At 40.2% G+C, this 12,606-nt stretch overlaps 1 protein-coding gene across 1 annotated transcript in view; it reads left to right on the forward strand.

Moving 5' to 3' along the window:
* Window positions 1-921: 921 nt before the first annotated feature.
* The window catches only part of kcnh8 (potassium voltage-gated channel subfamily H member 8), a 57,390-nt gene continuing 45,705 nt past the window's right edge, over window positions 922-12,606 (forward strand). The window contains exon 1 of the mRNA XM_023344513.1: window positions 922-1,121. Within this exon, the coding sequence (XP_023200281.1) occupies window positions 1,046-1,121 (76 nt within the window). The 5' untranslated portion in view covers window positions 922-1,045. The remainder of the gene's footprint in view (window positions 1,122-12,606) is intronic.

The raw sequence follows: 12,606 nt of genomic DNA on the forward strand, positions 1-12,606 counted from the left end.
TTCCTGGTGGAGTGGAACATTTATGTGAATCCCTTAAATAAGTATTAAGGGACAACCGGAAAGGGATGGGATTCAGCCCGGAACACCTGTTCAGAAACAGGGCTACATTAAGAATAGTCTCTGCAGCCAATTGCTCACACGAGGGCGCCATTGTGCAACTATCATTTTTGAACTGAGCGTTTCTCGAGACACATCAGCTCCACGCACAACATTTATACATTGGACCAGCAGGTGGTGATAAAAAAAAAAAAAAACAACTCAAGGAATTCCTATGAACACTGGGAGGGAGAAGCGTGAAGAAAGCGATGACACAATTCTGCATATTCAAAGTCTACGTAAGTGGGAGGATACATTTTAATGTGTAACAGCGACATTTGGCATAAATGTAATGTTTCAGTTGTTGATGGGGTTTTTTGTGTGTTTTTATGATGTAAATCACCTTCTTATTCAAATAAACGTGATGAATTGATGGATGAATCTTATTCACTCTCTTTTTTTTCCTTGCTATGTAAAAAACAACAACAACAACAAAAAAAAAACAGCCCTCTTGTTTATGCCCATTCACGTACTGTGAAGATGCAACGGAAAATGTAGTCAAATCTGAATGATTTTTTTTTTCTATAAAACTTTCTTTTTTTGTTGTTGTCGTCGTGGCTTCACTCGCACCTGTCCTGGCAGAGCGCGCACTGCAAGAATTGGTCAGACTGATTATCGCAACGATGACAGAAAAGTTTCAGTCTGCCACCATCGCCTCTGGCTGTTATAGGTGATCTGCAGCTGCGGGCTCCTGCTTCCTCCGTCGTCACCACGGGCCGCTGTGAAACGGCCGCGCGCATGACGTGCACTGTCCCCCCCCCCCAGCCGGGGTTCGCTGTACTGCTGAGTTGACTGGATCGCTCGCCTGCCTGCTTTTTCACTCGGAGCTTCGGCAGCACCTTTAATGAGAGCGCCTCACGCATCCGGACGACTTGCGCCCTCTCTCTCTCTCCCTCTCTCTCTCTCTCTTCAGTAACTTTGATGGGGACCTCGACATTAGGCTGGGAAAATGCCTGTGATGAAGGGATTATTGGCGCCGCAGAACACGTTTCTGGACACCATAGCCACACGGTTTGATGGCACTCGTAAGTTTGACCTAAACTATTTATCTGATCTTTGATTTTGTTTGCTGGCCTGATTGCGAGGAGCTCGACAAAAGCAGAGCTCGATCCGTGGCTGCTCAGATGGGCTCAAAATAGCAAACAAATAATAATAATAATAATAGTGTTTGCTGAGAAGAAAAAAGATCTTTTGTCTTCAGTTCAGTTTAAATATTGGATCCAAATGTTTTCATACTTCAACTAAGCTTCAAAAGAAGGGAGAAGGAGGCATAGTTCAGTCTGTTAGTGGTGAGGTTTCAGCACCTCGGACAGCGGCGATAAGGGTTAACTGGGTTCTCCCTCGGTCTCACTGGATTTTTTAAAAAGTTTCAGCCCGCGTTAAAGATAAATTGCATTTATTTGCCAGCGTGACCTGTTGGTTTTGCTGTCATGGCTGGTCTTGAAACAGAGTCCCGAGGGATCAAAGTTTGCCACTCCACAACAAGAAAATAAAAGCAGTTTCCTTCTTTTATCTTTCCTCTAAACTCTGGAGGGCTTCACATCTAAGAGTCGTTATCTACATAAAAAAAGTTTTTTAAAAAAAAAAATATTCTTTGTGTTTGTTCTTCTTGTAATGTAATCTATCTTTTAGCGACCTTTAAGAACACGCTGTTAGCCTGGATAAAAGTTTGAAGGTGTGCTTGTTTATATTTTAACTTTGGTGTCAGAAATAAATGGGAAACGCTTGTGAATCATGTCGAACTATTTTACATGTAGCAATGCTACAACCAAATTTTTCTCTCTTTTTTCTCTTGAATTTATGCAGTTGACTGATAAACAGCTTGTGGCTGTGAATTGTCTTACTGTGTTTGTCTCAACTTCCATCCTGCTTAGCAAAATCAGTCGCGTTCTGACGTATTGAATGAAGAACATATATGGATAGCCATTTTCATGTCTTTTCAAAGATCTTCAGTTGGACAAAGGAATGGACTTTGACTGGGCTATTCTAACACTTGAAAAGATCAATTTGAACTAAAGGATTCAGATTCTGCTTCCACATTAGCTCAAGCTCTCTGGGCTCCTTTGGTCACCTACTGGTGATGGGTGACCTTTGGTTTCATCCTGTGGGACGCTGTTGCTGATGTGGGGGGCAGGTGGGAACACTGGGAGAGTCCAGCTTGGTGGGGGATTGGGCAGAGTGCTACACCGCTGGACAGGACATGTTAAAAAAAAAAGGTGAAATTGTAGCTCCGGGATGACTTTTTTATGGCAAATTAAAACCTCTAGGTATCAGCTTTCATGTCTCTGCTGAGTAAAAGTATCCTCACAGCATGATGCTACGACTCCCTTGTTTTACCATGGAGATGGTATGTTCTGTGTGACTACATATGCTGGTTTACATGTAGGTCAAAAAGTTCCACTTTGGTCTTATTTGACCCACACTCGTGTTTACTGTGTGAGACTTTGGAAAAACGTTTGTGCTTACACTTCTCTTATTCTTCTTGCCACTTTTCCATAAAGCCAGTTTTGTGCGGTGAGGAACTGTTGACAGATTCTCACATCTGAGGTGTGGTGTTAGTGGCTCCTCCTGAGCTGTAGTAGCTCTCTTGGCTGCTTCTCTTATCTTGCTCTCTCAATTTTCAGGTAATGCATTTTACCTTGGTGACTAATTTAAAGCTTGCGATGCCATTTCATGACCCAATCTTGCCACATTTACTCTGAGAATAGGTACATGGGGTACTCTACTTTCAACTCAAATGACCATTAAAGGTTAGTGACGGCTCTGGATTTTCTTTAAGGGCATCAGAGGAAGTAATACACAGCACTTTTCTGAGTTTTGTCGTCATTTTTAAACCATGTATCATTTCTTTCCACCTCACAATTCCATGCAAATTTGCATCATTGTCACATGAAAGCCTAATCAAATTCTTTGAGGCTTGTGAAAAAAATATGGTAGAATTCATAGGAAGTATAAATGTTTTTGCAAAGCACTCTTATGTGTACAAAGATTTGAGGGTGACTTACCGATTTTGTCAAAATACAATAAATAATTTCCCCGTTTTAATTCTTCATGTCTTAAATTAAATCTACCTCAACCTTTCTTTTCACAAGGTCGTCTTTTACCTGTTCCCTCTGCGGCAGTATCTCCTACTTTTTTTTTTTAATTAAAATTGTTACATCCATGGTAATAACACTGTTCTCTCACCTGAGCCATTATGCAGCCTTCTGAAACATGTTCCTACCATCGAGAGAAGCTTGATAATAATCAGAGATATCCATTGAGACTTCAGCCCCTATACCTATTGATCCAGCATCACTGTACATGTAAGAACAGGCTAGTGTACAGTATGTCTAGTGGGAAACTGAAGAGAGAGAAAAAAAAGCGTCTGCTGCCTGCATGGGCACGAGCTCTGCTTCCACATAAGAGAATTAGAGTGGTTCTGTGCAGCACAAGTAGTTTGTCAAGAGTGAGCTGCTGTCCTTGAGCTGGCGAGGTGGAGGAAATTAACGCTGGATCAGAAGTGCTAGATGGAGAGGACCTGGAGGCAGTAGAGCCTGACGGTACAAATTGGGTCTGATAGCCTGGTCAAGAACAAATATTAGTGCAGAACTAAGGTTTTATCACCGTGGGATCCCCTTCGAGGTCATTCATTGCCCAGATTAGGGTCGGAGAGAGTGATAAATGGCTGTACCTTCGAGCGGGCAGCTCTTTAACAAGATCTCATTTGTACTCAGAGAAAAGGTTTATATATTTTTACTGGTGGAACTTCAATGGAGAGTATTTGTTTTCGTGCTTCCAGTAGGTTTTACTGCGCTCCTTTTTCATACCTCAGCTAGTTTGTATAACACAAGTTGCCACGTTTGCAGCCCATGTCAACAGCTACCGTTTAAAGGTTGAGGCTACTTATGGTGTTCAGAACACAGTGGATACTTACCTTTATAAATGTGTCCTATATTCAGAAGAGGGATAAAGTAACAATTTTTGGTCAAATGCACTTGAAGTTAGCAAATGTTATTTCAGAATAAGTTACATAACATTGAGTGCATTTTGCTAATAGTATTGCAAATTTAAACACTGTTGCTGAGATCAACGCATCTCTGTATATAGATTATTTTCTCTTTACAAATGTGTGGAAACATTGACTCGCTGTGCTCAATGGTGACTGTGTGCGAATGACACCTTCTGTCAACCTTACAACTGTGCAACCATCCAGGTGACTAATGTCACCACCTGTCCGTCACTGCTACTGTGTGGTGTGGGAGTGATGCTTGTTATAAATCGTATGTTGTCGCCTGGTAATTACCGTAGTAATTTGAAGCGTGTCTCCTAATTTGAACCACCGGCTTCAGATTTTTCTCAGTTTCGCAATACTCCATGTAACTTTCACATATTTATTTTAAAAATGTTTATAGGTTGTGGATTGTTAAATTGCTTAGGTCATTTGTGTGGAAATAATAGTACAGAGTTTGTATTTACCGCCTCTTTAAACTGCTGGATTGTCAGCAACTGACCAATAAGTGGTCGGTATTTGTCCCGAAGTACATGCCCCCTATCTGGAAGAACTCAACTTCCGTCGACATTACTAGGTTGGTCATTGGTAACACGCTGTGGTCATAAAGATTTTGAGGAAAATAATAGGAAGCCATTTTGAATATATATTTTCAACATGCAATCCCGACAGTTGTTACCCAGAACGTGAAGAGGGTGGAATACAACTTATTCCATTTCCAAAACCCAAACGGAGTCTGGAATAACTCAATAAATTGATCAAGGCCTGCAGCCGACCTCATACAGGTGAATAATACTGTGATCTAAGGCAACTACCACATGTTCGTCTGTAAGAAGGTAACTGGTAGTAAACATCCCATTTTTTGTGATAACGACTCTTATTGAAAGTCGCATCAAAGATCAATAATTGCAGTTAGCTATGCTTGATTTTATGTGTGGAAATTCCAACGGTAGATCTATGGCAGCATGACAACATGTGCTGCAGTAAATATGGTATTTACATTTAAGTGTCTTTTTAAAATTATTCAAAAATGTCTAGGATAGCACATTGAGTTCCACTACTGCTACCATTATAACACTGTTTGTCGGAGGTTTGCTCTGCTTAAATATGGGGGCGGAGCCGACGATATGTCAATTGTTAAAATAGCTATCTGATATTTTTATTTTGGTAAAGTACTGAAATATAGTCACTGGTTCATTCCTTTATTTAGTAATGGGACATGATTGTTGACCGCATATTACTCGCACTATTCATCCATAAATTTTTCCACTCATTAAGTTCTAACTATACCTCTATCATGATGAAAAGTTACCGACTCGCTCTACAACCAGAGCAGAAATCAGTCATTTCAGCTTCAAGTAAATAGGACCCTCCTTTACCAGATGAGGTGCTTTTCAAAATAATTGCTGACTTGAATTGTCAGATAACTAGTGATGTCCATCACTGGGTTAAATGGGCCAAAGTTAGCTGTCTTTTTGCCAGATTTAGCAGACATTTTAGTGTCTCTGTTCTAACAAAGGGAGTATTTAAAACCTCCTACTGTTCTGCCTCCTCCCTGTCCTGCACCAACCCTTCAGACTGCCATTTTCTAACATTAATACACACTAGTCCCAATTCCATAAAGAAACGAGGGAAAGGAGTTGAGCCAGAAAAAGCAGAAAGAGTGCGCAGCACTTCCTGCTTTTCATATTTATGAGCAGATGTGTGTCTTTTGCCTGGTGTGTCTACGTGGTGCGCTCAACTGTCTGACAATATTACAATAGTAAAGCAGTTCTCCTGACTGCCTGATTAACACTTTTATATACTGACCTTTTTCCAAAGTGGTCTGACACTGTAATTACCCCTTGCTTTTAAACAGGCGTTTTAAGACCCAATTAAGAATGTTACACAATAGAGGAGATTCAAACTACAGAGAGTACAGTGTCCCCAGGAAATTTTGTTGCCATCAATTCTCTGACCCTCCAGGAAGACAAAGAGAGACAATTACCAAACATGAAAGACCATGGAGGTGCTCTACCTTTGACCGTGCGGTCACATGTACGTTTTAGCGAGGTTTACTTCAGTAAATAGAGCCCAAAGCGAACTGCAACACCTTAAAATTCCTAAATGAGAATTTGAAGGTATTTTGTTAGTCAATAATATGATGTAAAGTTGTGATTAGTCTAGTGTGTTGTTGACCCCAGTCAGAGTATGAGTCTGGAAGAAATAATGAGAGTAGTTATGAGACTTTGACGGAGTAATCAATCATCATTGACTGTACCGCTGCAGGGTGCGGGAGGTCTCTCACTCACTGGCAGTGAATTGCTACAACTGTTCCAATTTTCTCCAAAGCTTAATTAATTCTGGGAAAGTTTTATCTAAGAAATGAGCTTGGTCTTGGGAGGTTAACCAGCTGCAACGTTATTGCAATCTGAGACACTGTTGTACAAATAATTTTTCATTTCTAAAAAAAAAAAAAAATTCTTTCAATACAGCTTTGGTTAACAAAATATAAGCAAAATTTGTACAGAAGCCCTCAGTGATAGTCCTTAAATTTGCTCACAAGTCTTTGTGAAAGATTAGTCGTTAATCGTATTTGGTATTATGCTCGACACTGTCCCATATTTCAAAGTTCAAAGTAAATTATTTACTTATATTACAATCACAATATGTACTTTAACATGGTCTTGTACATGATCACATAATCAGCATAAACTAGCATTTCTTATACCTGGAAATAAAAGAATTGAATTACACTTTAACAAGAAGAATTTAGTTTCCTTTAACACATTGAGCAAAACAATATAAACAAATACAAGTTTTTTTTCCCAGAGGGAAAAGTTCTGACATTCTACCCACTAATCGCTAATGTTACCTAAAATACTTTCAGTGAGACGATTCATCTAAATCTCTAACGTCAGAGCGCAGAACGTTTGTCCCACTCCTCCATTTCAGCTGTGAGATGTTTGAGGGGTTTTTCCGTGGCATTTCTTGAATCTCAGACGGTCCTCGGTGGATTTACTGGCATGCTTGTCAGGTTGCCTGGTACAGTTCTGCTTCAACTTTATTTTTTTAAGTAGATGGTGACGAATCTTTTCCAAGCACTCCCTGATACACAGTGAAATTTGTTATTGGATTCTAGGATGGTGAGCTGGTCAGGTAATAGAATTTTCCTAGATGTTTTCTTCCGCTCTACTTTTTAGGGTGAACTTCTTTGTAGTGACCAGAACTGGGCATTATGGCACTTGTTTTTAAGGTCCTTGGTTTGTAGACTCTTTTCTGTACAGTCCGATGAATTAAGGTGATTGTCTTTAGAGACCTCTTTAGCTGTCTTATCAGAAATTTGTGTTTCAAGGAAAGATTGAGCTCTGCCAGGTGTGGCTAAGGTATGATAGGGTCTTTAATCAATCTCCTGAAGTTATTTGTGAAAGGAATGGTCATTTTCCAACATGCAGCACACTTGATGGAAGACTTGCACTTGTAACAGACATGAATCACAAACAGGACTGGTCACTGACATGTACGGTGGCACTGCTCTGTCATTCGTTCTGCTTGGCAGTTTAATGAAAGAAAGACGTTGAGCTTGAGACACAGAGCTGATGAGTTGGATCTGCAACCCTGACACCATTTAATTATTTTTGCAAACCTTGGCTGAACGCAGACATCTATTACACATCTAAAACCCATCTGAGATGCCTCAACATGAATTTGTGAGCTGGTACTAAACCGCCCCAATGCAGATTCTTACTTTCCACCTGAAATAATTAAGACTGAACAAAGTCTTAACTAAGTAATCCTCATTTTGCTTGCTGATACACACTTTTTAAAACAAGTTTCTAGACTCCGGAGTGGACGCTGCAACAGACTCTACACGGTATTATAATACAACAGAATTAACAGTAAAATGCAACAGTATTAAAATCCATACTTATTCCATGATTTAACACATTATAGACCAACATGGGCTTCTGTAGTAGCTAAACTCTCAAATTCATCCATCATTTATATCAACTATGCCCGCTTGTCCTTGCGGGGTCGCCATTGGGTCATTGGGTGAGACACGTCACTAGTTCACCACAGGAGTAAAACCATGCATGCACGCACTACTGCCTAAGGGCAACTTAGAGTATCTGGAGAGATCTCACTTGTGCATGGTGAGAACACGCAGACTCAATATAGAAAGGCTGAGATCCAGAGCCAGGAACTTCTTACTGCAAGGCAACAATGTCACCAACTGCGCCACTATACAGCTGTCTTGGCCAGACTTTGGTTAAGCGTTTTCTGACCTCAACGGGATATCACCTGGCTAAATAAAGTTCAAATAATGGCAACAGGGCAACAATTTCCTGAATTAAACAGGACTTTTATAAAGTATTCGCTCCACACACACACACCTTTAGAATTTAATTTCAGCAAGCATTTTTTCCCGTCCGTCACTGTAAAAAGAGGGTTGCTGCGAATTCAAATGAGGTCAACATCCCTTTCCGCTCCATCAGACTCGCAGACTTTTTTGAATGAGAGCCTGCGCGTCATCAAGATTGTTCTGCCTTGTTACACCACCTAATTAGTGAGATTCCTCTCCCAATCGGCATGTCTAATGGACTGTCCAAAACAATTGACAAACCGGGTTTCACCAGAGGTAGCCTGGGCCAAGTCCTTCCATTTTTAGACCAGGTTAGTTATAGTTTTGTGAGAACGCGAGGGAAGCCCTTTGATAGGAGTTTTTCAGGGGAAAGAAAAAAAAAATAAGATATCGATGGAGAGATGGGGAATAGCTGAATGCAGCCGGAAAATTACTGGAATTTAATGGCTGGTGTAATGTGTCATTTGGGTGGGAGCCTTGGGGAATGTGTGATGAAGAGCAGAGAGCAGTGATTAAAGCTGTGGATTTGAGTAATGATTTTCTCTTTCAGTTATACAGAGTGAATGGATTACCACTATTAACCGTTCTGAGAAAAGTATTTGCCCCGTTAGAGAGGTCTTCTGGCTTTGCTTGCTTGTCACAGTTAAATGTTTCAGATCACGAACAGTTTTGACGTCTTAGGAAATGCAAAATGGTTTTGTGAGGTTTTGTTTGACAATCTGAAAAAATGTCTGAGAAAGAAAAAACATGTAGTAACAGAACATAATCTGAAAGCAGACAACTATTTATTCATGCAAATGTCATGGTTTGCATTCGTGTGATCAGTTCAGGTGCATCCAAAACAGAATCCAGGTAACAGGCTCATAATCTCCAGTCTGTTGGTACTTCACATAGAGTGATGACTATGATACCTAATTTTTGTTTTCTACACATTGCTGTAACTCTATGCAAAAGGAAATTTGTAAAGTTGTAACCTTGGTTTCCATGGTGTGTCAGTGGTTACTGTGGCAACTGAAAAGTGACTCTTTTTTGCGGTTATGTAACTGCTGTGTAGCCGTTTTCTTAGAGGACCTGCAGAAATTCAGACGGAAAAAGGGGGACTATATCTTTCCACCCATCTCCCCACTTTCTCCACCATTTTTTTCTATCACACTTCCTCTCCATTTTTCATCATCCTGCCTCTTGCAGCTCCATCCCACTTGCTTGCAGTGATTCCTGGCACCCCCTCACCCTCTACCCTCCTAACACACTCATATGTCTTTCTCTGTACATTTCCTAACCTCCTCTTCTCCTTTCCTTTACCTGTCCACCTTCTCCTCATCTCTCTCTCTCTTTCTCTCTCTCTCTCCCCCTCTCATCTGCTTCTCTTCCTGCTGTGCGGCTCTGCTGGTTTCACTTTCTCATCTCCTGTTCGCTCTTTCTCTATGTTCATTGCTTTCCAGTGCTTGGACACACACCGCAGGAATTATGCCTGTTCTTCAAATAGCCCCCAGAATGCTTCAGGAAGTAAGGGAGCTTATCAATGAGCTGGAGAATGTTTTGTGCCCATCAAGTATTTGTTTCATAAGATAGGTGCACGTAACAGAGGAACGAGCAGAAGTAAAGAACCAAAAAGGCTCCTGGGAAAAAAAAACCCAGCTTCACCTAAAAGTGTGTGCAACTTGATAAAAATATTAATGTATCGTGACTGTATGCTTGGTGTGATTGCCTCGTGAAGTTAGGGACCTAATGCATTGAGTTTGTATATTCTCCTTCTGCATGTAGGGGGGGTTCTCCCCTGGTACTCTGGTTTAGGTTAATAAAGTTCTCTAAATTAGCAGGGATATACTTTAAATACTGAAAACAGACATATTACTGACTGGCCATACTGTGGGTTCATAATAATGAAGCTAAAAAAAAAATTACATTCCTATAAAGCAGCACCTGAGATCCTCAGGATAAAGATTCACATCATTCTTTAAGATGAAAACACCCTCCTGTCAAACATTCGTGCATTTTTGGTAAGCTTTTTAGCGTTCAAACATTAAAATTGTGTAAAATCTCCTTTGCTCTTCAAATATTTTGTCCAGAATCACAGTATTTTTTCTGCCTGTGGTCCCAATTCATCTCCTCCCATTCTCTGTGTACCTGTCAGACTACTTCAGCAACTGTCAGGCAGCAGTGTGAGCACATGTTGAGATGATCTATGGGCTGCTACTGTAGCCAGTAAACCAAAAGGAAAATCTGAATGGAAGAAACACAGGGAGAAATGGAAGAAAATTGTCACTGAACTGCAGAACAAGAAATTGAAGACAAACTGAATGAAAGTAAAAGTCTCTGCCAAAGATTGTGCGTCTAAATTGGGACGGGTGGGGGAGCGTAAACATAGACAGATGATGTTTTTACGGAGGTGGTTTGTGGGGAAGGAGGTTAACGCAAGCAGGGAGGGAAGCAAATAAATGGAGTCTGGTTGAAATCCAAGGTTTGAAAAAGATGAAGAGAAATTAGGTGCAGAGATCCAAAATGGTGGATGGGAGGAAGTGAAGACTGATGATAGGTGAAAGGTTTGAAAAGTTGCTGAGACTGAGAAAAGGAGGATATAGGGTGGAGAAAACAGATAGAGATGTGTGGTGTAATGGGATGTGTTTCTGTTGGGGTAAGAAGGAAGAGAGAGAAGTAGAAATAGAAACTAGGACAGCAATAGGTAAGGAGGGGAAGATAGGTGAGAATATATTAGGACAAAACCAATATGAATAAAGGTTATGTTTTATTATTTGCAGTAGATGCTGAGAGTGTATTTAAAGAAATTCAGAAGTACAAATAAAGGATACAGATATTCTTCTTTTTTTTCTCCAATAAATGAATTAAAATGAGCACAAACCTCATTATCAGGGCATAGACAGCATCAGTGTATTATTTTGATAACGGAACCAACGTGGAATGCAATTTGTACAACAACATGTTGCTTACTCTAGTTGTTTGTTAAATTAACTTTGCAGAACCAATAAAAATGACAGAGTGGCATATTAATATCCATCACCATCTTGTCCATAGAGGTTTGTAACTGAAGCAGGTCCTAATAGCCACTTTATCTTGAGATGGTGTGGACACCAGTGGAGGAGGAAAGAGTAAAAGAAAATGCAGTTAATAATGTAATAATGCTGTTAGTTATATAGTTTCATATATGTTTTTGATGATGGCCTTGTTAGTTTAATCAGTAACTGAATGAGAGTTCTGTAAGCATGCCATTTTTGGCCAAAGTAATATTTTTACTATCACAACAATATGAGCAGAAGTTTAGGAAGGAGCGGGTTTGACGGGTTTTCATTCATCTGTTCGATCTTTTGGGTTAAGGATGGGACTCAAGAGCCGGATAGCAGAACCTGCCTGCCAAACGATTCCACTTGTCAGTTCCAATAACGTCAGACGTATTTGCGTGATGACGTTTTCTACACGCTGGGCATAATGTCCAAGATGGCGTTCCATGGTCCGGAATCAATAAGGAATCAAATCGATAAGTGATACTGATAATGGAATTGATATGGCTAAATTCCTATCATTTCCCATTCCTAGCTGTGGCATCAATTTGAGTCTCTCTTCCCTCCAGAAAAACACGTACAATACAACATGTCAGCTGCGTAACCCCTGTAATATAAATGTTATGCTAGTTATATGTCTTTGTAAACATTAGGTTTCTGATAACACCATCCTCCTTTGCTCTACCAGAAACACTTTAGGCCTTTGTCAGGAACACAGTGGCCTCAGTCTTTTCTTTAACCAGAGCCTCAGTGGCCCCTGACAGCCAGTCCCTATACAGAGACCTGCAGTTGTCCGGGTTGTCCCATCAAAGTGTCATCTCTTATATGACATATCTGGGTGTGACTTTTTGTCTGGAATGGATTCAGCTACAGTATAAGCTGAGTATATCTTAAAATATTATGACAATCTTTCCAAAAATTCAATTAAAACAAGAGTTTTGCAGTTTAGTTTCAACAAATAGCATGAAAAGTTAAATGCTTCCTACAGAATGGAAAACAAGCATCTGATTCCTCTTGAGAACCGGATACACAATCTTTTACTCTCTGAATTTCCATTTGTAGTTCAAACCGAAGGTGGCTTTTACTCAACAAAGCTTGACTTGCGACATAAAGCAATTTAGACAACCAGGTTGCTCAAAAAGTGAGTTATCGATGTAGAA

The sequence above is a fragment of the Xiphophorus maculatus genome, chromosome 13 (assembly GCF_002775205.1).
Source record: "Xiphophorus maculatus strain JP 163 A chromosome 13, X_maculatus-5.0-male, whole genome shotgun sequence".
NCBI classification, from domain to species: domain Eukaryota; kingdom Metazoa; phylum Chordata; class Actinopteri; order Cyprinodontiformes; family Poeciliidae; genus Xiphophorus; species Xiphophorus maculatus.